Source organism: Alosa pseudoharengus, unplaced genomic scaffold (assembly GCF_046254945.1).
Source record: "Alosa pseudoharengus isolate Yale_2024_CS ecotype anadromous, Long Island Sound unplaced genomic scaffold, YU_APseudo_1.1 YU_APseudo_1.1_scf_9, whole genome shotgun sequence".
NCBI lineage: Eukaryota > Metazoa > Chordata > Actinopteri > Clupeiformes > Clupeidae > Alosa > Alosa pseudoharengus.
The window spans coordinates 23,661,768-23,689,414 of record NW_027468881.1 but is presented as its reverse complement, the minus strand read 5'-3'; the positions used below and the strand labels follow the sequence as shown (position 1 = coordinate 23,689,414).

Sequence of the window (27,647 nt, the reverse complement as noted above, 5' to 3'; positions counted from 1 at the left end):
ACTGTACAGATGACATAACACAGTCCACATTATCCATACACTTGGATTGGTTTAGAAAGGCCTTTATTTTTAAGAGGACAGTGAATAAACTTATTTTCTTTACCTTCAACAGTCCACATGATCCATAATGCTTGGGTTATAAAGGCCTTCATTTTTAAAAGGACAATGATTAAATGTTGTTATTTTTACCTTTAATGATCTTAGCCTTTTGCTTGTTCACAAACCAAACTCAAGAAGTATAACGATTTGATCATGAACAAGCTTCTTTAAGTAACTCTGTGTGAGTTTGACATGAACATTTTCTAGCCTTTAGGCCACCTAGAGAATAGCCGTTTATGGTACATACCAGACCAGAGCCTCATTTGTTCATCCACGAAAGCCAGCCAACACATACATGTCAACACAGTTATACAATGAATATTTTTGTTAACAAAAAATACTTTTGGAGTGTATTCCCATTCATGACTGAAATGGCTTATGATTGTAAGACTGATGTGATGAAATACAGTTGCATACAACATTTCAACAGTTCTTTTAAATTTAATGAGATGTTTAGTTTGTTTAATTTGATAGACATTTTATATTTCATTCATCACAAGTTCTTGCAGACACGGTGCGCTTATGCAATCTGAGCGAGCAATCAAAGCTCTGGGGTTTATCTTTGATAACCCTGAGTGCTTGATCCGATGCTGGTTTTCATTCATCTGTGCAATCGCAATGCCAAACAAAGAAAAAAAGAAAAAATGTAGGCTTTTTTATTGTTCTGAACATTAGAGTCATTGCTTTTCTGAATCATTTATTATTTAAAAATGCATGAATCTTTAATTGAAGTAACATAGCACAGAAAAAAAAAATCTATTGAAACTCACCCGTGGGGGAAGTTGACTGGATGCATGCAACGCAACCCTAGCTCCAGTCAGAGCCAACCCCTGTCCATTAAAGTGAACCATAGTGCAAAAGAAAGAGCAAAATAAATGTTGAACACAATCACCTGCCTTTAAACATAATAAAATCATTTTCAAACAAATTGGCCATGTTCTGACAGTTTAGTGTAGCCTCTGTCTATTCTAGACTTGTACTTTAAGTGGTAGGCAAAACCTAAAAGGAAGGACTGAATTCTGGATCAAAGCTGTTGAATTTGATACGTCTAATTCCTAGAGTACATGTTTTGACCAGACTACACTACTTTATTTACAAGCCAAGAGTGGGAAACAGAAAGTGCTTGTGTTTCAGAGTTGGGGACAGGTAGGAGGGGAAAAGGTCTTTGCTGAATCCAAGATCGTGTGGTCTGGTGCTATTTGATCCTCACCTGAGAAAAACCTTGTCCTGAGGGTCCCAAATTCAAAAATCAACCACAAGGTTTAACATCTACAGTGGATTCAGATTATCACCCCTTCCTGACACACCCCAGGTTTTCCCTTTTTTAAAACTCAAGTCTTGTGACTACAGACTGTCCCAAGTATCTCCTTAGTAACTGTGTTCTGAGAAGACACAGACAATATTCTGAGAACACACTGTGGAAATTCTGAGAATGCACTGAAGACATTCCACCGTTCAATAACATTTCCACTCTACTGCATTGGTTTTCAAAGACAACAATTAAATAATAGTGATCATCAACTGTACACTGGATTTATGCTTAAAATTGCCAGTCCCCAAGAATGCATTATGTTTCCAAAAAATCTATAGATCGGATACACAAAGACTCTTAAACACAGAGCAAGCCACTAATCTCAGATTAATCTTCTAGGATTAACACCACAAATCTAATCCCAATCCACAGTGCTGGGACAGATGAGGTGTCAGGGCCGGCAGGGCAGAGGAGGCAGAGTTCAGGGACTATTCAACTGTTTCATTTAGGATGACAACAACTGTTCCCTCATCCGACTAGTTTAATAGTGTCTGTGGAGCAGTGGACATGGAAATCTTCTAAGCAGAGGGAGACACTGAGGCATTGAGAGATTCTGTACAGAAGTCATCCTGGGGTCTGCGCAGGAGGAACATCCAGCAGCTGAGTCTGGAAAAGATCCGGGTTAGATCTGAGCTGTGTGTTTGATTGTGTTTATGTGTGTGTGTGTGTGTGTGTGTGTATCTGCACCAGATGAGAGTCAGATTTGAATGTGTGTGTGTGTGTGGGAGATCTGACCTGGTTTTGGTCCTGACTCATCTGTCTGTCTGACTGTCTGATCTTTAGATATTTGTAACTCCGCCTGTGTTTGCGGAGCCCCTCCCTCTCCCCCGCCCCCTGCCCACTTGTCGTAGGGAGTGCAGGGCGACAGCGCAGCAGCCTCTCAGCAACGAGCCGATGGGGTAGACGGGCAGGTCGGGCCGCCGGGCGCCCCGGCACAGCCACGCCACGGCCGGCACCACGGGCACTGCCACCGCCAGCAGGTCCACCAGGAAGTAACGGCTCCAGTGGCACCGCTGGGGAGGCTCCTGTCCACCGCTGTCCTCGTCCTCATCATCGTTGCCGCCTTCGTCCCGGTTGGGGCCGCTCAGCGGGCTCCGCACGTCGTCCTCCTCCTCGGACACCTCCAGCACCAGCACCTCCTGGGGCGTAGGGGGCGCCGGCGGAGGGGGCGTCTCGGCGAGCGGAGACGGAGATGCCCGCGCCTGGGGCTGCTGGGTCTGAGGAGTCGGTGTGGGCACCAGGGAGGCAGGGGGCAACAGCTCCAGGGAGGAGCCGCCGTCGAGAGGGGACTGCTCGGCCATGTCGACGCAGGTGGGCTGCGGGGTGGTGGCGGAGGAGGGAGTCGGGGAGGACAGCGACAGAAAGGGCGCGGCGTCGGAGAGGAGGAGGGAGGCGTCGGTGCCGGCGCTGGTGGCGGTGGGGATGGGTCCCCCAGACGCGGCGGTGATCAGGCTCAGGTCCTCACCTGTGCCCTCCTCCGAGATCCAGGTGATGGTGGGACTGCAAGCCTGGGAGCGGTAGCCTGGCCGGTCGCTCACCTCCGAGCTCTCTGACGGCGCCGAGGACGGGTGTTGGTGTTGAGATGGAGCTGGCGATGCTGCCGTTGCCTGAGGAGGAGGTGGTGGCGGTGGCGGTGGGGGTATGGTGGGAGGCGGAGGGGCGTCCTCCTGGGGCAGGTGGAGAAACAGGTGGTGGTGCTGCGGCAGGTAGGTGTGGGGGGCGCCGCAGCTGCAGTTGTTGTTGACAGCGTGGTGGCAGCAGGGCGGGTGTGCCACGGGCACGGGCAGCAGGGTCTCGCCGCTGCACAGGCGCTCGTAGGTGGAGGAGCGCGGCATGCTGCTGGGACAGCGCGGGAGCTGCTCCGTCAGCAGCGCCGCCTCCAAGAGCAGGTGGGTGCGCCCGTCGCCGCGCGGCAGGGTCTTGCTCTTCACCACCCCTGCTCTGGCATCCCACGAGCCGACGTTCCCGTTGCGATCGGCGGCCGACGACGTCGGCGACTCGGTGCTCAGGCGCGTGTAGGTGGCGCTGCGGCTCATGGTGTGCGCTGGAGAGCAGCCGCAGGAGCGCGACGTTCCCGGACGAGCCCCCACGCGGGCGCCGTACCAGCCCTCCGACTTGGGCTCCGCCGCGTGCGGCGTCTCCGCTCCGCCCGGCTCCCGCGTCCCCAGGTTGGTGCGCACCGTCTCCACCACGTGCTGCAGCTGCCGGATCTCCTTGCGGGCCTCCTTCAGGGCCATCTGCGCCTCCACGCGGTGACACTCCTCCTCGATCCAGTCCTCCTGCATACGCACCAGCTGGCCGCGCAGCTCGTCAATCTCCACGTCCCTGGAGCAGAAGAGGAGCAGAGGAGAGGCAGCCTTTCATTTGTCACTACACCACTGAAAGGCAAGGCAAGTGTATTTATTTATGGCACATTTCATACACAGAGGCAATTCAATGTGCTTGAGTCAAGAGAGGCTGAGAAATATACATGTAATATGGGTCAAGACAGCTCATGTCTCTGAAGGTCTTCATGAAGTACAGTACATCTATAGAAACTTGAAACGTAACGGTGATGCATGCTTTCAGACTTGTTGGTAATGTTTGAACCCATTCCCTCCCCTTAGTAAACATGCCAGTGATGATTCTACATCATTTGACCAAGTCTGTTCTGGCCATCTTGTCACTAATGCAGTTTTAGTTCTTCTGTATCAGTGTTGCTTCAAAACACTGCTTCTGGAGTGACTGTAGTTTAAAGGGCACTTTTCACATAACTTTGTTTCTATTCAGGTTGGACCTGACATTGTTAAAAAAGAGTTTTTCCATGTTACAATTGCTTTGTGCTAGTTTCTTGTTCTATTCCCGTTTGTAGGGATTTGATTGATGTGGAGAGACAAGGCATTTCCCAATTAAAGGGAGTGTGAAAATCTGATGTTGACACTCTCTCCTTCCTGCCTCCTCCTGTTAAGCAGCACTAAAGCATGATGATAATAGTGACTAATGAATGAATATGGTTCACGGTTTCTCTGCTAAACTCTAGTCTGTAATGTGCTATTAGATTGTGTCTGTAAATGGTAGCTTTTATAGTTTTGAAAGGAGTATTTTACATAATAAGGGATTTAATAAAATGGGTGTGTTATAAGAGATGAACCTCAGTAAGTTGCTGCTCTGAGTTTAACACCATAGTCAGAATAGAAAGCCTTAGGGCATCTTCACATTTACAAGGACCAAAACAAACCAACTGTAAACAAACAAACAAACTGTAAGGCTGAAAACACCCTTACCATTGGCCATTGATGTTGTTAGGAATTCATAGGTCAATGTCAGGCTAAATGACTTCAGCGGAGAGTGAAGATGACTGATCATGGCCACAAATTCTTATTCAGCATTTCAGCATCTTATCACAAGCCCTGCAAGTTTCCTGCATATGCTTGCTTCAAGTGTCTGACGGTGCACTTTTAATTCAATTCAACCCAAATTCCATTCATCTGTATGATGTCATCAGCGATGAGCATCTGGATTTGGAGCCTCTGAGGGCTAACCTGACAATAGCCAGATGAATGTCGTTCCGCTTAGCTCCGCCTAGCTTCACTCACATCCATCTGGGACCTCTTCCATTGAAAGTGATTTCTGCAACCGACTTTATGGTTCAGCCAATCAGGACGCAGGGCGGGAGTTTCATAGATGTGACATAGGGTAGAAGCGACTGTGAGATTGTTATCAGCGTCACGGGTTGGCTTCTATGTGAGTGGTTGAAGTAGCACGTCAATAGATGACGGACAAGTGGCTTATTCAGTCATATGCAAGCATTTTTTGATTAGGCCCAGCCTTCTGAAGCAACACTTCAATTGATCGGTTCCAGATGGATGAGTGGAGCTAGGCGGAGCGAAATTCATCTGGCTATTGTCAGGTTATCTGAGGGCACCAAAGCTTGAACTCCCTGGAACAGAGGCTCTCCGTCAGGCCCTGGCACCCCTCCTACTGTATGTATGTTGCCCATCTTTCCCTGGTTTGCTTCACCAGTGACAGTCTTGGTTAGCCAAACACAACTAATTTAGCTTGCCGCAATAGCATTATAATTACACCGACTTAAATAATCAGGGAAGATTTGAGCATTTCCAGTGGATTGAGATCAAGATGGAGACACTGCCCCTAATTCTCTCTCTCTCTCTCTCTCACACACACACACACACACACACACACACACACACACACACACACACACACACACACACACACACACACACACACACACACACACACACACACACACACACACACACACACACACACACACACACACACACACACACACACATACTTGCAAGTACAGTCAAATATGGAGGGAGACAGCAGATTTCCAGTGAATTAAGCACAGTGTTATTAAAAACCCTCCTCCGTAGACCTCAGTACAGAAGTGACGGCAGAGGTAGCGCAGGTAGGTTACGCTGCAGCCTGGGGACTCACCTGTCCTGCAGCCTCTCCACATTCTCCCGAAGCCGGGCGCGCAGGTGTCGGATGCACACCTCCTTCTGCTGCAGCGGCGTGAGGTACTGCTCTGGGGCCGGAGGGCGGATGCCATGGTTGTCGATGCATGTGGAGTGCTTGACCTGACGCCTGTGGTGGACACACAAAACACATAGATCAAAAAATGATCAAAAAGGTGGGGAAATGTTTGTGTTCCTTAGGTTCCTTAGGATCAATAGTAAAATTACATTTCTTAATGTGAACAACTCTGAACTTCTCAGAATTAATGAAAGTCTAAAGCAAAGTCTGAGTGTTAAATTTTAAAGGTAAGGATTTACATAACTGAGTTTGAGTTCATGTGTCTGTCATGGTGTGTTTTGCATGCATGTGTGTGTATCTGTGTGAGTAAATACTTATGTGTGTAAGGGGCTATAAATGTGTGTGTATAGAGTGTGTGTGTGTGTGTGTGTGTGTGTGTGTTACCTGGGAGTAACGGGTTGTGAGCGTGATGTGGGTACACACTCGTTGCCTTTAGCAGTAGCAGTGGAGTAGCTGCTGATGGAGGTGTCCCCATGAGAATGCCTGGAGCTGCCCGCAACACCCGACCGTCTGCCGGGATGAGACACACATCAGGGCTATACACACACACACACACACAACTTACACACACACACACACACACACACACACAAATACATACTCACACACACACAGATACATACTCTCTCTCACACACACACACACATACACACACACACATACTCTCTCACTCTCTATTACACACACACACACACACTTGCATGCATATTCGCTGCACACCAGTATGGGCAAATGTCACGTTAGGACACTGCAATATTAGGATATCATAGGGCTGCATTATTACATAACAGCATATGTAATCCAATGTAACACCATCTGGGATTCGGTGTTAATACATGCAAGACCTGATTTGCAAGTTCAGTGATTTTCACTATGGCAGTACAGATATAAAGTATTTTCTAATCACTACATTGTTGCTAGACAATCAGATACCATTATGACCCTCTTCATGGCTTTTTATGAACATCTGAGAGATAGCCGTAGCTAATGTTAAGTTAAGTGAATATAGTTAGTTATTCGCTATAACTAACAATAGTAAGTTATAGTGACTAACATTAGTTAATGTTAAGTAGCTAATGATGCTTACACTGTACTGTCCCTGATCTCTGTTTTCTAATAATGATCCAATAATCTCTGTTTTCTAGTAATGATCCTAAACACTCCATCTACTTAAACAGCAAGTTCTACAAGGTGCTTTCCATAAAGATGCATATACTGATGCAAACCATGAACATCAAACACCCATGCACTGTAGAGCAGCACATCTATTCATATGAATGTTCATCATGTTGCACCGGCAGCATGTGTAAGGGAGCTGCAGTACCTGCGCGATCCTGTGGGGGTCCTCCTATTGGCAGGCACAGACATGGGTAAAGACTGTTGCTCTCAGTCTGTCACAAAGATGGCTGCTACGCTGATGACTCAGGCCTGCACTCTGTGGTCAGGACACAAACAGCACAGGAGGATTTCACCAGCTAAGCCTGACTCATATAGACCTACTGTATGATGATAACATTCATGTGAGACTGAAGAGGCTTCTCCCACATATTAACATTTTCTTGTTTTGTTTTTCTACTTCTTTTTTTTTATTTCGTACAACTTATGGGAGTTCAAAACCTGTGATCAGTTTCAATAATGAGATTCAGTAATCACTGGTGTTAGTGGTTGGTGGTTAGTTAGTCTGTTAGTCAGTATGTCCATCCTAAACAACTTGCCCAAAGCTATTTTTTTTTTAAATTTATTTAAAAAGAAAGGAAACTAAATCAAGCAGACGGGATGAGCCAGTGGGACATCTGCTCAATGTTCTCCGTGTTCTGGTTTAAAAGAGTGCTCCCGGGGCAGGGCAGGCAGCGGAGAAGTGATGATGACACAAATACTGTGCACTGCACTGCTCTGCTCTGCTCTGCACTGCACTGCACGCCACTTTTAGCTGCAGCTACAGCAACAACAGCTCCCATTTACAGCACAGAGCCCTGAGGCAATGGAAAAGCAACAGAACAAAGCACCAAAAAACCTGCTCTAATACAGTAGGATGTTTTATGCCCTAAGAAGGCAGACTGGAACTACAGTAGGAGTTACAACAACATGGCAGCAAACTACAAGTGGCTTCTCTTCTCAGGAATACAGTAAGGGAGTTCTTAACTGAACTCTGTGTCATGAATAAACACACAGAGACAGCATACACACACTGCAAGCCGAGAGGTTTGATGAAAATGTCCTTTTAAAAAACTGTTGATCCAAACAGTTAAAATGTAATTCAAGACTACGCCGTCATCTGACACCACGTATAGCAAAGACGGTTTTCAGACCACATTGAGCAGAGTGACATTCGTGCGAAGACATAAGCAGCCGCCAATCTAGCAAACCTGAGCCAGAAAAATGAAATCTGTCGGGACGCTAAGCTGAGCAGGCCGGCGTCGGAGGCAGAGAACAGGCTTCGCTGGCTCTGCCACATTCACATAGGGCTGCTACCTCTGCACATGCTCCTGAATGGAGATAGGAGATGACAATGCGTCGCCGACAATAACCATGCGGGCGATGCCAGAGGCGAAGGAGCCCTGGGCAAACACTGGGCAGGGCTAAGATGGAGGCAGAACAGCAGCTCCAGTGTAATCGCCCCACACAGACGCTGGGGCCGAGGAGGTGGAGGCGGGGGACCAGGAGCAGAGTGCAGACAAAGACCAAGACAAAGACGCACTTACAGACCAGACGACTGCTGTACCCACACACACACACACCACGTCTAGGGATCAGCTCTTTGTATCTCTTTCTCCTACACACACACACACACACCACCCAACACGTCTATAACTGATGTATTCTCCCATTCTTTCTCTCTCTCACACCCACACCACCCAACACATCTATAACTGATGTATTCTCCCACTCTCTTTCTCTCTCTCACACACACACAGATAAACTCATTAATCGACAACATTTATAGCTGACGTATCTCTTTCTCTCTCTCACATACACACAAACACACACTCACACAAAACCACCCACCAAAGTCTAGCTGACGTCCTCCCTCTCTCTGTCTGTCTCCCATACACACAGACACAGAGACATGCACATACCCACACAGATGCCTAGAAACACACTCACGCATGCACATGCTGGAGACACAGTCTTTCACGAATACATCTGACCTACTTAGTGAAGATCCCATGGTGCCATAATGGGAGTGTTTCACACAAATGTGAGCGTGCGTGTGATCAAGCCCTGCTGTAGGGTGACGAGGAGATGCCGTTGGCACGCCTGCCTTTTAGATCTAACGTGAGAGTTTCTCAATCCAAAAGTTTCTCTCTAGTGAGACTTAAACTTTTATTCCAACTTGTGATCAAGTAAAAAGCCTGCATATGGGCATGGCATGGAGGTTTGCACTCTGACTGGTACCCTTATTCTGAAAGAAAGATAAAGGGTGATAATAAAAGTTTCATGTACCGTGTGTATTCATTACAGTAATACCCAAAACTAAATTCCAAAATGGATTTAGATTGGCATGAAAATGAGATCTAATTTGGGATGATAGCAGCTCCACATGTCCCAGACTGCACCTCCTGTAAGAGAGCGCTGGAAGAGGTTAGGACAAAATAGAAAAGGGCTATTTGGCTTTGTTCTGGTTTCATAAGTAGGGCTTGTGAGGTTTCTGGCGGTGTGCCCCCTAAATTTTACCACCCACTGCATAAGCCTGCCCAAAAAGCTCAACAAATATGTCGAGTCATCGCAACAAATCTGTTCCCCTTCTGAGAGCCTGGGGTCCAGCTGAACTTTCAGATCAGTGAAGCATAATCATTGGCTTCACTTTTAATTTACAGCTGTTTCATCAAACACAGCCTGACAGTGCAGTCTGGTCACACTGCAGATTTACCACTGTCTGAGTGGAGAGGTGAAGAGTGTAGAAAAAAAAAAAGAAGAGGTGTTTGTGAGAGCAGTACAGTCAGTGGGGGCATCTGTAGAAACCCTCTCTGTTGTTAAGTAGCAAACCAGCGCAGGACCAGGAGGACCCTTGTTTGCGGGTGATTTGCACAAACTTGTGGTTGGTTTGTTTGCGGCAAAGAGATTAGTTGCAGGTCCAGAAATGAGCTGAGCCGTGTCTGTTCCATCTAATGACACTGTGACCGACACAGAGCAGCGGTGCTGCTTCAGAGCTGCCGCTAATGTGTTTGGACTGACAGCGATCCGGATGCTGGCGGCTTGTAGTAGCCCGCACTGACGGGTGTCCTTGATGGCTGCTGATGGCTGGGAATCAGTGATGTTTCCCAGAAGCCCCCGCTGCGCAGCATCCCTGCTCTGCGTCGCCGGCAGTGGTACCTGAGGCTGCCTTGTCGTGTCAGGCTGGGGAAGCCGGTTAAGTCCAGGATACTGTTGTTACTGCACCAAAGGAAAGTCTTGGTGCTGTGTGTAACTATCCCTCGCAGCAATCAATGTGTAATCCAATACCATAGTGTTTATACACTCTCAGGATTATGACATTGTGCTCAAGAATTTGTCCTGATTGATTTAACAAAGAACCTACCTTCTGTGTTCAGACTACCATACTGGCTACTGTTCTGTATACTTATGTTGCCAGACAAACAGGAAGAAGAGAATAAATAGGATTCCCTAGATTGTTGGCTCAAAAAATATTTTTTTATGAAATGTATTAACTTGTCCTTTAGTGCAACCTTTTTAAGCAATTTAAGCAAAACAATAGGGTCAAACGAATGTCTCTTACTTTAACTGCAGAGCGACGATGGAAACACCAAAATGTATACAAAGTTTATTTATATAACAGATACTTGCCTACAGTAGCCTACCGATGCAGCAGAGGAAAAAGCAGGATAGTACTCATCATGTAGCCATGAACAGAATGTGATCGCCTACGTCACTCAGTATTCAATAACGTGTCCTCGGCGGCCTTTGGCTGCTTGTCGGCAAAACAGCAGCGCAAGGATAGACCACCAAAACACGGGCCAAAAAGAAAACTGAACCTACAGGTCCATGAGCTTTAACACTTACAGTAGTTCTCTCTGCCACGGACGTTTCATGAAGATCAGACTATATAGGTTTGATAACGTTTTTAAGATTTCCGCCTTCATTCTTTCCTTGTTAATATGAAAAGAAACAGACATACTAATTCTGACCTCCACGGTTACAATCAGTTACAATTTCATTCACTTTGCCGTAAACTAGTGACACTTGCCAAATCGTTTCCCGCTGCACCACAGACATAAGATTGCCCTATGCGGTAGGCTACAAGCTTGCCGTTCGCCATTCAACGTGCGAGGAAACGAGGAAACGCGCAACCCCAATGCAGCTGTCTCAAACGTAGTAAAAGGTTAGGGACACAAATCCCTTACATTTACCAGCCTCCTGCAGACGGACGACCCTCCACATTTCTGGTCTGGCGGAGATCACCCATGTCGCCGCTGGGCTGACCCACGAACGCCTTGGTGATGCGGGAGTAGTCATTTGTGTTTATTCAACGGGAAGGGTGCTGAGGAGAGGAGAGCGCGCATAATCCTTGTGAGAGCAGATTGAGGCAACTGCGTGATGCTGCACCGAAGCTCCTTAAAGAGACAGCGGTCTCGGAAGGGATAACGACGTGTCTCCCTCTCGCACGACCATTCGGTTATTCGCTGAATTGTTTAGGGACGAACCCCGCCACGTTTATCTGCTCGTCAAACATGGCGAGTCACGATGCCACTGGCCACAGCTGTGACGAGAATTTGATTAGGTAAGTCTTTGGGGGCTTTGAGCCTAAGGAAAATTCAGTTCAGTGAGTAATTAAGTAATTGCAAGTATTGGGTGGAGAAAACATTAAAAACTTGAAACATCTTTCAGGCTGTCCCTCCTCCCCCTTTTTGAGTATTGTGATACAAACAATTATCATGCCTGAGACAAGAATTTTCAACAATTTTTCAATTAGTTTAATCAAAAGAAAAGTATATACATAGTAAACAAACAATAAATACATTTCTCTTTTGTCCCATACCCTCCATCCACTTCCTAGAAGGCTGTAAAGCGTGGCCCTGGTGTGGCGATAATCTCACTGTAGGGGGCGCTCTGGTGCAGGTCCAGGGCACCCTGCTTCCTCAGCACCAGCAGGGAGAAGAACATGGCGGCCACCTCTGAGCGGGAGCTTCCCTGACACAGCTCCTGCAGGCTGAACATGGCGTTGGGCCGCGGGTCACGACCCTAACGTAGACACACACACACGCGCGCGCGCGCGCGCACACACACACACACACACACACACACACGTCAGCATATAAGGAGTGGCATACACATCGATGCATAAGCAGAGACAAACATAAATTAGCACTCAAGAAGAAGCACACACATATACACCACTCGACATACATCAGGTGACATACACGTCAGCCCACACTAGAAGAAAACACACACACACACACACACACAGACATGTGTCAGCATACAAGGAATGACATACATCAAGTAGAGTCCAACGTCAGCAGTCAAAAAGAAACACATACACTCAGTCAAACACACACACACACACACACACACTCAAACACACGTCAGCATATAAGGAGTGACATACACATGCACACACACAGACCATCACACAAGAAGAAACACACACAAAAGCATGGAAGCATGGTATCACCACCTCAATACACAAACTGACATACACACACACACACACACTAGGTCTCAAGCAGAAAGACCTACCTTCACATCACTTTCACATCAGCAAAGCAAATGCACACATTCATCAGCTTATAAGCAGAGACATACACAGACACACAAACTGGTCACACACACACACACACACACACACTCCTCTCTATGTTCTCCACACATGTGTATAAGGATATAAAAACAAGTTACACAAAGACTGAGGCACAGGCAGACATATGAGCACAGTTTTGTCAGCAACCAGCCAGCGTGCAACACTTGAACATCAACCCCGTAGTGCTTAACCATGTAACACATACAGTTGCAGCCTTTTCATTTTTAATAGCTAGTGCTGGAGAAGTTCAAAATGCAACACACTCGTGCTGCATTATCGCATCACTGCGACTAACGGGAGCAGCTTAAAAACCAACAGCAGTGCTGCCCTTTCTAGTGAAATGAATATCGGAAAGGTGTAAAAATGTTTTGTTTGAATTCTAATTACTGCAGCTGCCACAAACTACCACTGAAAATGAGGGGAGAGAAACAAATGCAACTGATATTTTTGTGAGAGAGTGTGAGAGAGTAACCTTTAAGATGTGTTTTCAGCCTCCCACACACACACCCACACACACTCTCACACACACACACACACACATTTCTCAGCCTCTCTTAATCTCCACAGACACACACCACACATAGACACACACACACACACACACACACAGATGCACGCTCACACCCACACACATACACACACACACACTTAAATCCACCCTGTAGTGCTCAATGCCACCACACAGTGACTGATGCCAATTAATGAGTAGGTTTAGAGCAGATGTGATAGGCACTTGATTGGTTCTTACTTTGAGGGCCTGGAGGAGTCTCTGAGCTCGGCTCGTAAGCCTCTTCTCTTCCATGTCTTCACTGTTCTGATCCAACTGTGGAGAGAGAGAGAGAGAGAGAGAAAGAGAGCGAGAGAGAGAGAGAGAGAAATGGTGATACAAATCACTCACGTACCATAAATATTCCACACAGCAGCACCAGACTTTCTAATGAAATGACCAAAAAAAAAAACATGAAGTCAGTAAAAAACGTATAAGCAAGGAAAGCAATTTCTGCAAGGAGAATTTTGTAGGTAATATTTTGTCCAATCCAATCTCCAACACTATTACCAACCAGATTACCTCTGGAATGATAAAAACTCACACATTTCACACATATTTCACAACACATATTTCAAGGTACAAACAGGGAAACTCTAAAACTGAAAACAGTAAACAACATTCACACATTTGCAAAAACACAAAGCAGAGGGTTCTAAGTGCAATCATCACGTGCAAAAGAGAATAAAAACACACCTGAGGTAAAGTTAAGTGTTTGGACATCGCATACCACCTTCTTACAAGGTCAACATAAAGACACACTTCTTCCTTCCTATTTTAACATTATGTCCTTCTACCATCATAGCTTCTAATTATGTTCTCTTAGGGCCAGGACAACCAACTGCCCTTGCAGAAAAAAAAGAAAAAAAGGCTCAGACACACTACAGCAAAAAAGGTGTTCCCATGGTACTGGACGGAATAACAGGATAACTATTTATTTGGCTTGTTCATAGACCCTTTCAATCTGTTCCTAGAGGTCTTCCGGTTTTATCGTTCAAAATCAATGCAAATAAGTTGTAATTAAAAGGTATTGGACTTTAGTGGAGTACCCCATAAAATGTCAATTTAAAAGCTGTTGTTTGTTTGTTTATCTCCGAGTTACCATTAGCTCGGTGTTGTTTTCTGTACCACCAGAAATGCAGTGGGAATTCACGTTTGTTGATGTAGTTAAAAGGGTCTATATTAAATCTGTCCCTCTTGAAATATACAACTATTACTACTATTCTTTTATAGTTCTTTTGTCAATAACGGTGATATTGCTGGCTGTACTGACTGTTATTAATGAGATTAATAAGAATACAGAGACTAGAGGTAAGGGATACCAAGGCACTGAGATGGCTGAGAATGAGCAAGTTTGTGTGTGTGAGATGAAAAAAAAAAAAGAAAAACAGACTGAAAGACAAACAGAGGTTAGAGAGAGATAGGGAGATATGTTTGAGTGTATGTGCGTGTGTGTGTGTGCGTGTGTGTGTGAGGGGTCATTCTAGCTCAGCTCAGACTGTCCAGACTGCAGAGTCAGAGGGGATGAGTAGCATTAAATTCAACATGACAGCTGACTCTCACCGCTGTGTGTGTGTGTGCGTGTGTGTATATGTGTGTGTGTGTATGTGTGTGTGCATGCGATCATGTGTGTATCTAAGAATTTCGTTCTTGCATGTGTGTGTGTGTGTGTATGTGTCAGCATACAGCATCATGTGTCTGTCTGCCTGTAAGTATTGTGTGTGTGCGTGAGCGTGAGTGTTTGTCAGTGTGTGTATGTGTGTGTCAGTAAGTGTCTCGTATGTGGTATGAGCAAGTGTGTGTGCCTGTGTCAGAGAAAGTGTGTCTCTGACTGTGTGTCTGCGTGTGTGTGTGTGTGTGTGTGTGTGAGTGTGTGTATGTAATGCTTAATGCTGTGACAGCTCCCTGCCTGAAGCCACCAGGCAGTGATGATGACCCCTGATAACCTCTCCCGTCTTCAATTTCTCTCACCCTTCATTTCCCTCTTTCTCTCTCCCTCCATTTCCCTCTTTCTCTCACCCTTCGTTTCCCTCTCTCTCTCCCCCTCCATTTCCCTCTTTATCTCCCCCTCCATTTCCGTCTTTCTCTCACCCTTCGTTTCCCTCTTTCTCTCTCCCTCCATTTCTGTATCTCCTCCTATCATCCTTCCCCCTCTTCTACTCTTCCCTGATTCTGTCCATTCCTCCTTTGGCCACCTCTCATCACCTTATCTTCTTTGGCAGGTTTCTCATTCCCTCATTTCCCCCACATCACATCATGTCACATTATTTTTGTACAAATTCAACGACCTTTACAACTTTTTAATACCTCTAAAAGCAAAAAAATTACTACTACAAGTAACTGCACTTGACTAACTGCACACTGTTATTGCATTTTATTGAATTTACCTGTAAATAACAGTGCACATTATCTAACATAAGTGCACATGATATATGAGAAGTGAGACGTGAACTGATAGATAGATAGATAGATAGATAAATAGATAGGTAGACAGATAGATAGCCTTTATTGTCATTGTACAGTTGCCTGTGCAATGAAATTAGGGTTGCTACATCTGGTAAAGTGCATTTAGGGTAAAAACAACAAGAAACTTCTCATTCATTGATTCCACATCGGTGTTGACTGGAGGTGTCGTGGGCCTTAATCAACGACACACCAAGGACAGAGAGTGCCCACCTGATGACCCCAATGAAGCGTTTATCCCTCTCCCACTCAGGACACCAGACAAGAAGCAGTGCTGATTATTCAAGGGATTGTACCATCAAGTCTTGTAAGCTCTACTTAATTAAATTACCTCTCATCCCTTTCTCTTCCTCTGCAGGCCCCTCACTCCCTCTACCCTCCCTCACTCTCTCTACCCCCCCCTCCCCTCCGACCCCCCACTCTCTTCCTTATACCCTTTCCTTTCCTTCCTCTCGTCTTGTGTGTGTGTGTGAGAGAGAGAGAGAGAGAGAGAGAGAGAGAGAGAGTGTGTGTGTGTGTGTGTGCCTGCAGGCCAACTTATAGAGCAAAGTGCTAATAATAACACCACAGTCACAGTTTTAACATCCAGAGAGACTATGACAGAAAAGGCACACTAATATGCTAAAAGTCACATAGCATTCTCCACTACCACAGATACTGGATCAAAAACATCTAGCAACACTGAACAATCAGATCTGCACACAAAAATAGCAAATCATAAATCATTCATTTCAAGAATTAAACATGAACTATTTGCTTTGTGGTTCCAAACCCTTTTTTCAATGTTGGTACCTCATGAACACATACTGTATACTGTTGGAAAAAAAAAAATCTGTACTATGCTTGAAGTTTGGAGAAACACAACATCTAATCACCTTCCTCTATTGCCTCCATTCTTTAACTCCTCCTCTTATCCCATCCCATCCTGTTTATCAGACCATCTCTTCAAGCCCGAGAGAGTGGGACCCTAGAGTGGGTCTGACAATTAACATTTATTTATATTTAATGGGGAATGATGTCATGATGTCATGGGGTGAATTTGTGAGGAAAGGGCTTACAGTAGCTTACATGATGTGCTATAATTATTTGCTCAAGCAAAACCATAATTATGTGCTGTCTCTATTAATTCTCATGATAAAATCCATGTTCTGATGTATGATAATGTGATTTACAAATGCATATGCTGCCACTACACCTTTACAGGATAATTTTCCGTTTATGTTATGGTTACAGGATTTAGCAGACACTTTTGTCCAAAGTGACTTACAATTAAAACAATACAATAGTTAAATGTTATGTATATATATAATGTACATAAGAATTTATGTATTATGTATGCATAATGTATGTATGTATGCATTTGCTAATATGATTTTGATGTGACTATAAATACTCTGAGTCAGCTGAAAAATCACACATGCAGCACAATAACGGCCCCACACATTTTGTTCCTTTAGGGAAAAGGCTGTTAGAAATGTCATCCATTTATAGCTTAGGTCATTATCTTTTCTCAGAGGGAGCCAAGGGCTGTGCAGGAATCCACTAAACTATTTCATATTGTATTTTTCCCCTTGTATGTATCCTGTACATTTTTTCCTTTCTATGTGCCTCATACATACATTCTCGCAGTGTACTGTATGTAGCTCACACATTTTCACAGTGTAACTGGCCCTTTGGATAATTACTACTGAACCTCCGCCCCCCCACCTTTTTCAATAAAGTGGGCAACATGAGTCAGACATTGGACAGCACTGTGTGGGTGGACGGCTTGAGGCTGAGAACAGGTAGTGTGTGTGTGTGTGTGTGTGTGTGTGTGTGTGTGTGTGTGTGAGTGTGAGTATGTGTGTGTGTGTATGTGTATGAGTGTGAGTATGTGTGTCTGTGTGTGTGTCTGTGTGCGTGTGTCAGAAAGTCAGTGAGTCTATTGACAGACTGTGAGTGTGGTCAATGACCACTTGTATGTATTGTTCAAGATAAGAATAGGTGTTTATTTGTGTGTGTTTATTTGTGTGTGTGTCTCAGACAGTGTATGTGCATCAGCTTAAGTGTGTGTCAGTGAGAGAGTGTGTGTCTCTGTGTGTGTGTCCTGACAGGCTGTTAGAATGGAGTAGAATCCCTAATGTGTCTGCCCTCCAAGAGAGAACTAAAGAGACTGAGAGTCAGTGAGAAATAAAATGGTTATTCTTGGCTGTTCTGATTACGCAGGCATCAGACTGTTATTTTTACCTGACTGTAATAATGTGTGTGAATGTGCAGCAAAGTTACCTGACTTTTGGGTGTTGGTGTCACTGAGGATGGCATTTCTCTCTCCACACCAGACGCATGGACCAGCAAAGAGTCCTCCGACACAGGATCAGGTGGGGAGAACACCTGGGGGAGAGAGACAGACAGAGAGAGAGTGAGAGAGATGAGGGAGAGAGAGAGAGACCGAGACAGAGAGAGAGAGATGAGGGAGAGAGAGAGAGGTACTGGGGAGAACATGAAAATCAACTTTTTCACCAGCTCCTTCATGAGCCTGGGGTCTGACAAAAAAAAAACTCCCTGAAGAATACTGGGGATGGGGAAAGTGAAAGAAAGAGAGAGAGAGCCACATAGTCCTACTGTAGTTCTAGGACTCCTCTAATCGTGTTTTTTTTTAACGATGCTGCTCTTCCTCTTGCACAAACCCTGTACTGGACACACAGGATAATAAGCCCATAAGCCCTGGTGTGCCTCCTCACTACCCAAACGCTCTATCTGATTCTCTCAGCAGACAGTAGAGAATGATTGAATGACTAAAATTACTTTAGAAAGCCTGGACAGAGAACACTCAATAGTGAGCTATCCAGTGAGATAGCGTTCTTCATTTCAGCTGCTTTGCCTGAGGTGGCTGATGTGACAGTGAGTATGTTTACATGGACATAAATATTCCGATATTAAACCGATTAAGACAATATTTCGAATAAGACGCTGCCATGTAAACAGTATTTTCAGATTCCCGATCCCTTAACCCGAATAAGGTCATAGTCACATTATTGCTGTGCATATAAACATAGTCAGTGGGCTTACGTTGTCTCTATGTTCACTGGAGGGCAGGTGGACAATGCTGGGCTCCTCCAGCTCATCTTCAATTGGTGGCGGCGACACTTTGCTCTGGTCCGCAGACTCCTGCAGCAGACTGGGCTCCTCCGTGGGGAAGATGGACGCCTCACTCACTTCTGCAGAGAGAGTCATGGGCTAAATCTCGAAGGCTCCCCTAAGGTCTAAGCCCTGAACCCTCAAAAAATGACAACTGACATCTGATGATAAGTTTGAAAGGCTGTAAGGGTTCAAAATGCTAAAAACAAGAATGGTACCTGTTGCCTATCCTTAAATCAAAATTTCAACAACAAAAACGTGTGGTAAACATGTTTCCATTTCCTTATGGCAGTTGTTTACTGATATTTTTTTCAAGATTCCAGCCTCCCTCTGTGTTTCACATCACAATGCTATGAATTGTTGATCATTCCTTTGAGTAAATTCTGCATAAATGCAGACTGAAGGGCACAGAAAGAGTGCAACCGAGTCCTCACACACAATTACACTCCTCCCAATTGCTCCTACCCTCTTGATGCTGGTTCCTCATCCTCTCTGGGTCACTCTCCTCACCAATCTCCTCTGACGGTGGTTTCCGGGGAAACACGTCTCTAGGGAATATCTGCATGGGTAAGAATGTAAGCATTTAGCGTCATTGGCGACGGCATGTGTGACAACATAATTACAGGTGGCAATTGCAGGCCTAGAGTTATCACAACATGGACAGGATTTCTCTACAATGTTTAATTTAACATTAGCAGTGGAGGCATTGGATAGACTTACTACAAATGAGAACAAAATGTTAACAAGTAGCACATATTTGACAGAAGACCTGATTATGTTATGCATGTGTGAGTACCAGCCATGTCCCACCCCCAAACACACAAGCACACTAACACACACTGTTCTTCCACTCTATCAGTTGACTAGTGTGTGTGTGTGTGTGTGTGTGTGTGTGTGTGCGTGTGTGTATGTGTGTATGTATGTGTGTGAGTAGGTGTGTGTATGTGTGTGTGTGTATAGGACACTCCCCATTCACCTGCAGCAGGTCTGGATGGTACACAGCCGGGAGGCAGTAATGTCTGAAAAGCCATTCTACCGCTCCGCTGCTCTTCCATTCCATCAGCTGTCGGGTAGGCGGGGCCAGGTCCAGGGCTGCTGTGAGGTCATCGGATTCCTGCAGCATGTGCCTCATTTCCTCATTGGTCAGTTCCTTCCTCGCGTCCACCATCAGCCTCCTCTTCTTCTTCCCTTTCTTCTTCTCCAGAGTCGCTGCCCAACCCACAAACACATTACTGGGATTCACTGCAGATTTGACTGTAGTTGAAGTTATTAATGTATTTATCAGGTCCTTTGTTTTATGTGACTTACAAACCATTTGCTTAAAAAACAGTAAAAATGACAAAAATCAATTAATAAGCACAATGAAATTAAATTCAATCTAATTAAAACTATTGTGTCTTATTATTGTAAATTAAATAAGAGATTGTTTACTTTCTTAGTAAAAATAATTTTGTTAAAGGTATACTATGCAGGTTTAGGTATTTTTGGCGAGTTTAGAGCTCCCTCTAGAGTCGCGATGTATTTATATGTTACAGTGTTTCCCACAGAATTGAATTCTATTTGTGGTTGTAGGTTTGCAGAATTAACTTCAATGCAACAGTTTTTAACAAATTAGCACAGCGTGGTTATGATGCTAACCAGATTTAAGCGCAACACGCTCTGGAAATTCACAATTTTGTCGCCGTTTTTTTTTTTTTTTTTAAAAACATAGTCCAGTATTTCTTTCGAAATTGAAATGAAGTTGTATGGACTGGACTATGTTTTTTTTTTTTTTTTAAACGACGACGAAATTGTGAATTTCCAGAGCGACTCAGCAATCGACTCCTACGGACTTTCCCCTGAAGATGGCAGCAAAGATGGCAACATTTCCGGAAAGGTACTGGCTTGATGAAATTCATTCTGGACTCTCTATCCGACCACATAAAGACCTCGGGATACTTCGGTTTGGCTTTAGGGACCCTCTACTCACTACCACGTAAGTGTTATGTTGTTTGGAACTGTAGAAGAGGTAAAAAAATAGTGTTTTGTAGCGGCGAAATTGATATGCCCTGCTCACTTCCAGGCTACGAGTTTTGACTGAAAACGGTACAATCGAACTTTCTCAAAACACATCCGAATGACATGATTTTGATGTCAACTCAACGTATGTACCCCCAATCATCCGTAAATCGATCTAAAGTGCATTTTACTCCGGATAATTCCTTTAATTTACACTTTTTGTTACCTTTAGTGTGTGTGCGTGTGTGAGAGGGGTTGCTCAGTGAAACATCGGAATACACCAACTCCGCAACACCATCTCTGATAGTAGCCTAGGCCTAAACAAAGCAGCATGCATAGAAGCAACTAGGCAAATTACTGCCTGAGGAAAATTTGACTATTTCAAAGTGTGCTCGTTTTCGGATGTAGGTAACACAATTTAACAATGTATAGGCCTAGACTATATTTTTTTCATTTGATTGGTTCAACCGCCACCCGCCCGAATTTAATTAAAATATTATATTCCTTCATGTCATCCGCCCGATCCGCGGTTTAACCGCGGAGTCCGCGGCTGTAACCGCGAACCGCGCATCTCTACTCCAAAGTGCTATATCTACTGACAAGGTAATGTTTCACGATTCTCGCGAGTTTTGGCGGGGTGCCGCCCTTGGAAGTTGCATGGCTGGTTTTCTCGGTAGGGACTCGCTACGTCTATGCTGTATAGCTATGCTAGGTGAACGATTCGCCTATTACAAGTTCGTTTACCAACTGAATTGACTTTAATTTAAGAATATGTGGTGTAAAAGACAAACATATACAGTAGTTTATGTTGCTTCAGTATGAATTCTTGCATGAGACCAGAGATGTAAAAGTCCGGCATCAGAAGGTAAAAGTCCTGCCATGTATTGGTTCTACCTGGGCACTTAACACAGGTGATTTCACTACCTGGGGCCTATTGCACAAAAGCAGAATTAAGACATCCGGGATAAGTTACTGAGCTGCGCTCAATGAATCCAAAACAAGAGCCTACAGGCTTAATTAGTTGCACAACGAGCAAGCCAGGATGAGTAGACACGGATTCATCAAGCCAGGTGAAACCTATCCTGGATAAGTGCGCGCTCACGGCTCCCTCAAATAGACCCCGCTACCGATCACAGATTCACCATGCAACTAGAGCGGCTTCATTGCTCCTTCTACAGTGTAAAGTAGGTAGCGATAGCATTTTCACAACAGCAACACCTCTGTTTAGGAGAATATTGCAACTGGTGTCGTGACCACCACGCGCAAAATGGTTACGGTGCTCCTGTGACGTCACATTGTCGCATGACAGGTAAAGTTAATTAATGATCACAAATGTTTAAATAATGACAGTGGATCTAGTTATATGTGATAACAATGTGTAGTGGGCAGTGGAATAACTATTGGTTTCCGTTTGTGGTGACTGCTGACTGAGATAAGGGATGAGATTAAATAGATCCTGGAACTTAGCCTGGTCTGGAGCAGGCTAGCTCCACAGAATAAATCGCCATGGTGACTTTTACCATAACATATCCTGCTGCCCCCTATCCCGTTTTTGTGCAACCGGATCACGGATAAATTGAGCCAGGATGACCAAGATATCCCGGCTTAATCCCTTATCCCAGTTTTGTGCAATAGGCCCCTGGGGCCCGTTGCACAAAACTAGGATAAGGGATTAAGCCGGGATATCTTGGTTAGAGGTGTTGCTGTTTGTTGCTGTTGTGAGAAGGCTATCTACCTACTTCACCATAGAAGAAGCAATGAAGCCGCTCTAGTTGCCATGGTGAATCAGTGAATCTGTGATCGGTGACGGGGTCTATTTGAGGGAGCCGTGAGCGCGCACTTATCCAGGATAGGTTTCACCTGGCTTGATGAATCCGTGTCTGCTCATCCTAGCTTGCTCGTTGTGCAACCAATTAAGCCTGTACGATCGTGTTTTGGATTCATTGAGCGCAGCTCAGTAACTTATCCCGGATGTCTTAATTCTGCTTTTGTGCAATAGGCCCCTGATCTACCTGTCTTAAGAGTTGTTCTAATTAGAATCAGCTGATTAAATGAATGGTTGGGAAAAAAATGTGGCAGGACTTTAACTTTCTGAAGCTGGACTTTTACACCTCTGGAATTTAACATTGTGTTGTAGGGATGTCACGGTTACTGGTGTAACGGTAAACCACAAAATTCTTGACTATAACAATTACCGTTTTGATTTTAATTATCTTAATTACCGTGGCGCGAAAAACGTGTTTTGAATTCTTTCCAGCATCATCTGAGTCCCCCAAAGTAGACCCACAGGCGTAACATGCAACTAGGGCTTGTTATGTGCTTGCCACTACTACGCATATTTCAGGATGACTGCAAACACAGATAAACTTAGCTAGATTTGTGGATCTGTGGTGCATTTTCGTAGGCCTACTCTCACAGGAATGGTTCTCCGTTGAATCTACCAATTGTATGGGGTAGGATAAGTGAATTGAGCGTTTTAACTTTTTTACCACTCGTCTTATATAGCACAGCTGAATTAGGTTTAATTGAAAAGTGTTTAAATCATCCTGGCTTTCCTTTATGGTAGGCTAGTTGTGAGCAACAAGCACGCCAAGATACAGCTTCAATCAAAGTTGATAGATCAAAGAGTTACAGCTTTATTTAATGGGCTACAACTTTAACTCAGTCGCCAGCCCATCTAACTTCTATTGGTTTTGCGTATGCGTTTTCTCTCAACACGTAGGCTACCTAGTAACAAAAAGGGAGCCTTTTGCTCTTAAAGGAGCCACACTACTTTTATGGCACTATGCTATGGGCTCTTTGCATGTACGGCTCGTTTGGTTCCAGTGGTGCCAGGTGTGTTTGAACCTGCCCTTATGTAATTAGTGTCTACACGGACCCGGTTGGGTGTTGCACCTAGTAAATCAGCACGTTGTGATAAAGAAGGATTTATGGAAGTTAAAATTGTTATTATTGGACAAACAAGATATTCAGTGTTGGAGTGTTAGGAGCAGATTATAACAGAAGTTGCCCTTACAACACAGTTAACGCTCCACCGGAAATAAACCGCCTTTTGTGCAAGTAGCCCATTCTGTTGAATCAGAAACATTTTCAGCACATTTAAAAAATACCGCGATAATATCGACAACAGTGATAATTTTGGTCACTATTATTGTCATGTTAAATTTTCATACCGTTACATCTCTAATTGTGTCTGAATGTTTACAACTGAAATTACCCATCCACTACCCACGCACATAGTCTGGCTACTACACGAACACAATGTAAAGTGGCTTACGTGTCATTGGAACTGGCTCAAGAGCGAAGAACTCTGCCTCATTCTCCACCAGAACCGTCTCGTTCATTGTACCGACAGATACAACAGTGGGTGCATGGGGACTACAGGGTTCAACTTGCACCTCCAAATCATTTGAACCCGCATCTGTCAGAACATTTGGATATTGCCCAAAGTTATGTTACAACATTGCACATGATTCCTTGGGATACTAGGCCTCTTTAGAACACAGAGGATGAACATTTAAATCTGTGAACTAATCTGTGAAGTTGCAAGTGAATTTCCCTTAATAAACAATAAACTTCTTAACTTCTCATACAAAAAGGCATAATGTTAAGAGCAATAGGACATAACACACACAGCTAATGCAGTACTTGGTTGAGGGATTTACGTATATGTGTAATTCATGCATACCGATGGCCGTTGGAGGTGGAGTCATTGGGACCTCATGATATGAGTCAAAAATATCTGTGAATCCATCCTTACTGGCCTCTATCATAAAATCTGGACAAAAAACATAATAGTGAAAAACACCACAACACACGTCAGAGAATAAATATCTTTAACTGATAAACAAGCCTGCTCTTCAGGCCCCATTCGGCCCAAAGTCGATGCACATCTGTAATAAGTACCTACCAAGCAAGGTGTTCTCCATCCCTTCGTCACCAAACCCCTCAAACTCTGACTCCCTCTCCCCTACAAGAGACAGGGAGAAGACAGTGCCATCATTGTTCACAGAAAATACCCACACTTATTGTGTTTAGATGGATCCCTGATTGTGTGAGTCTGCCCACAAGATCAACAGTCACAATTCATTATAGCCAGAAGAAGAAGAAAAAAAAAACACAACAACAAAACAATCCCTGCCTTATGTTACATTTTAACAAGAAAAATGAACCAGGGGATAAATGTTTAACGAAAAAAAAAGATAGACAAGTGATAAAAAGAATTATTATTATTTATTATTAAGAATTATTATTAAATTATTATCATTTGAATCATGAAAAGACAACTCGTAGCGCAAATTACGGTTTGATATCTTCAACATAGAGGAACAGTTATGAAAGTATCTTAATGGAGAATTACGGCGATTTTTCACATAAATCTCTTTCTCGAGTATTGTCGGTACAAAAAACCCTGAAAACAATCGCTTCTACCTAGTTTCGAGGTGTTGCAGCCAACAGTGCTAACATAGGGGCTCATGAACATTGTAGCTGCAACAACTTGAACTAGATAGAACCGATTGTTTATTTATTGTTTAGGTGTTGTTCACCTAAAGATCTGCTGCTGAAGTTGTCCATCATGAGAGGGAATCCCCCGAAATCTTCCCTGAGTGTTATCTCCTCTATGCGACTCTGGTTCAAGGAGATATCAACTATGTCCTCAAACATTCTGAAAATAGAGACACATTCCCACATTTCAAAACTAAACCTCAGGCCTAATGATCAAACTTTCATTAAGGAACATAAAACATTATTTTTAACAAAAACTTGTATGGTAGTCATTACATAACAGATACACTGTCTATATCCATAACATAATACAAGGCATATGATTCTTTCACAGTGATCCATTGGCAAAACAAACACAAACAAAAAAAACATACTTTGGGTCAGGCAGTTCAGAATCAAAGTCAGTGAAGTCTTCTGGGAGTGTAATGGATCTTAACCGGGCTTCCCTCCCATCTTCAGGCAAGTCAAGTTGACCTGAAGGCACAAGAAGATAGCAAACAACTACTAACCTTCCCTACACATTTATTTTCTGGAGTCCATTTAAAAAGAATGTCAAAATAGAGTCTATAACACAATATACTGGTGGTTTATTTCAGTTTCTCCAATATGGAGCAAATAAGTCATCAACACACCTTATGTCAAACTGAGCATAAGAAGAATTGGATGACACAGGCTTTAGATATTACCTGGCCGAAAGGCAACTTTGATGTTGACCACAGCTTCACTGCAGTCTGCTAGAAGATACTTGGCTTTCCGTGAATAAATTCGCACCACTCCAAGAAGCAGATGTCCTGATGTTCTCAAGCCAATCTTTATCTACAGTAGGAACATCACACCCCCAAAACATATTTCTTTGTTGATATAACTACAAATAAATGTTGCTACTACACAACAATGAGTCCTGACTCCTGTCACTGTCAACAATCACCTATGTAAACAACAATTTAGTTAAGTAAACAATGGCCACTGCAGTTCTTAGCCAAATACCTTACCTGAGGGCAAATTATATCTTGGATGGTCGTCTCTAAGTTACATTCAAACACATGAGCTTTGGTAATTTTCTTCTCCCAGTGACAAGCTAGCCAGATCCTGGCCAGAGTCCCACGGTTGGAGGTAAACAGTTGTGTGTAGAACTGCATGTTTCAATTTCTCTTAACTGTCCTGTCAAAGAGAAATACTACTCATGTTAGTACAGTTCTCAAACATTTTCTGTCATTCCCCACTTTGGAGGTGGAGAAAGCCCCACCTAACCCCATCAACCTGGCAAAATGGTAATGTGATTTTTCCCCTCCATGTTTTTTTTTTTCCATGTTATATTTCCCGTCTCAGTCCGCTGGATCAGATGTTATTTTAATCCATATGCCGGTCTGTTTATGACTGTTCATCGTGTCCCACCTGTCATGTCCCCACTAGTTAGTAATAGCCTACCTGTGCAAAGCCATAATGTCATTCTAATATAATGTAATAAGTTATGATGACAGCCAGCTAAATGTAACTTCTCCTAACCTTGGGTGAGTTAGTGGTGACTTCATCTTGTCTAACACATGAAAGAAGTTGGCTGGTCAGCTAATGTTGACTGAGTTAACTTCGGGATAATTAATACAGTATAGAAGTTGCTATTCTATATGGTCGTGGTTTCTACATAAATTCTACATACTACTGTATTTGCTTTCTACATACTACTGTATTTGCTTTTGTTTTTATCCAATACACTGACATTACAGAAACTGTTGGTTGGTACAGCTCGATATAATATAATGGCCAACCATACAACATGTTAGCCTACAACCAGAGATTTTAAACACAACACATAACATTATAGCGGGAATTTGTTCTAGCTAACATTAGCCAGCTAGCTAGCAGGCTAAAGTTAGCTCAAGCTACAAAATTAAGCAAACAAACTAAAACGAAAATAATGTTTAAGTTACAATTAGCTTAACAGGTTGTGTACGACCACAAACCCCCAAACAACGAATGAATTAAGATAAACGGCTAAAATAAAAGATATGTCCATGAATATCTTTTCATACACTTCCAGTTAAGGTTTATGCTTACCTGCAAAACCAAGTGACAGGTCGGAGCTCGCGACGCGACGCGCACCCGCCTTGTTTTTGTATTGGTTAAATTGCGCATGTACAGACATTGTTTTTCACCTTTCAAAAAGGACTCCTGCCAGATCATGTTAGAATTAGATACACTGCCAAAAAGGGACACCCTTGCGTGGTTGGGAGGGACTCCCCCACTTGTCAGGTGTGCAAAGGGAAACTAAAATGATTATTTCTTTCTTTCTTTCTTTGTTTAACTAGGAATTTTTAGTATTC

At 43.9% G+C, this 27,647-nt stretch overlaps 2 protein-coding genes across 2 annotated transcripts; both read right to left on the bottom strand.

Moving 5' to 3' along the window:
- Positions 1-1,975: 1,975 nt before the first annotated feature.
- On the bottom strand, positions 1,976-7,378 carry snpha (syntaphilin a). The gene is made up of 5 exons (XM_076277232.1): positions 7,281-7,378; positions 6,341-6,466; positions 5,858-6,007; positions 2,254-3,736; positions 1,976-2,017 (listed from the first exon to the last, which is right to left on the bottom strand). The coding sequence occupies exons 1-5, from the start codon at positions 7,322-7,324 to the stop codon at positions 1,976-1,978; spliced, it is 1,845 nt and encodes a 614-aa protein (XP_076133347.1). The 5' UTR covers positions 7,325-7,378.
- A 4,569-nt stretch (positions 7,379-11,947) lies between these two features.
- rad21l1 (RAD21 cohesin complex component like 1) lies at positions 11,948-26,465 on the bottom strand. The gene is made up of 13 exons (XM_076277231.1): positions 26,319-26,465; positions 26,013-26,142; positions 25,688-25,800; positions 25,368-25,476; positions 24,731-24,790; positions 24,509-24,598; positions 24,098-24,241; positions 19,799-20,031; positions 19,288-19,381; positions 18,754-18,902; positions 17,971-18,075; positions 13,444-13,518; positions 11,948-12,136 (listed from the first exon to the last, which is right to left on the bottom strand). Exons 1-13 carry the CDS (start codon positions 26,463-26,465, stop codon positions 11,948-11,950), a joined length of 1,638 nt encoding a protein of 545 aa, XP_076133346.1.
- Between the last annotated feature and the right edge of the window lie 1,182 nt (positions 26,466-27,647).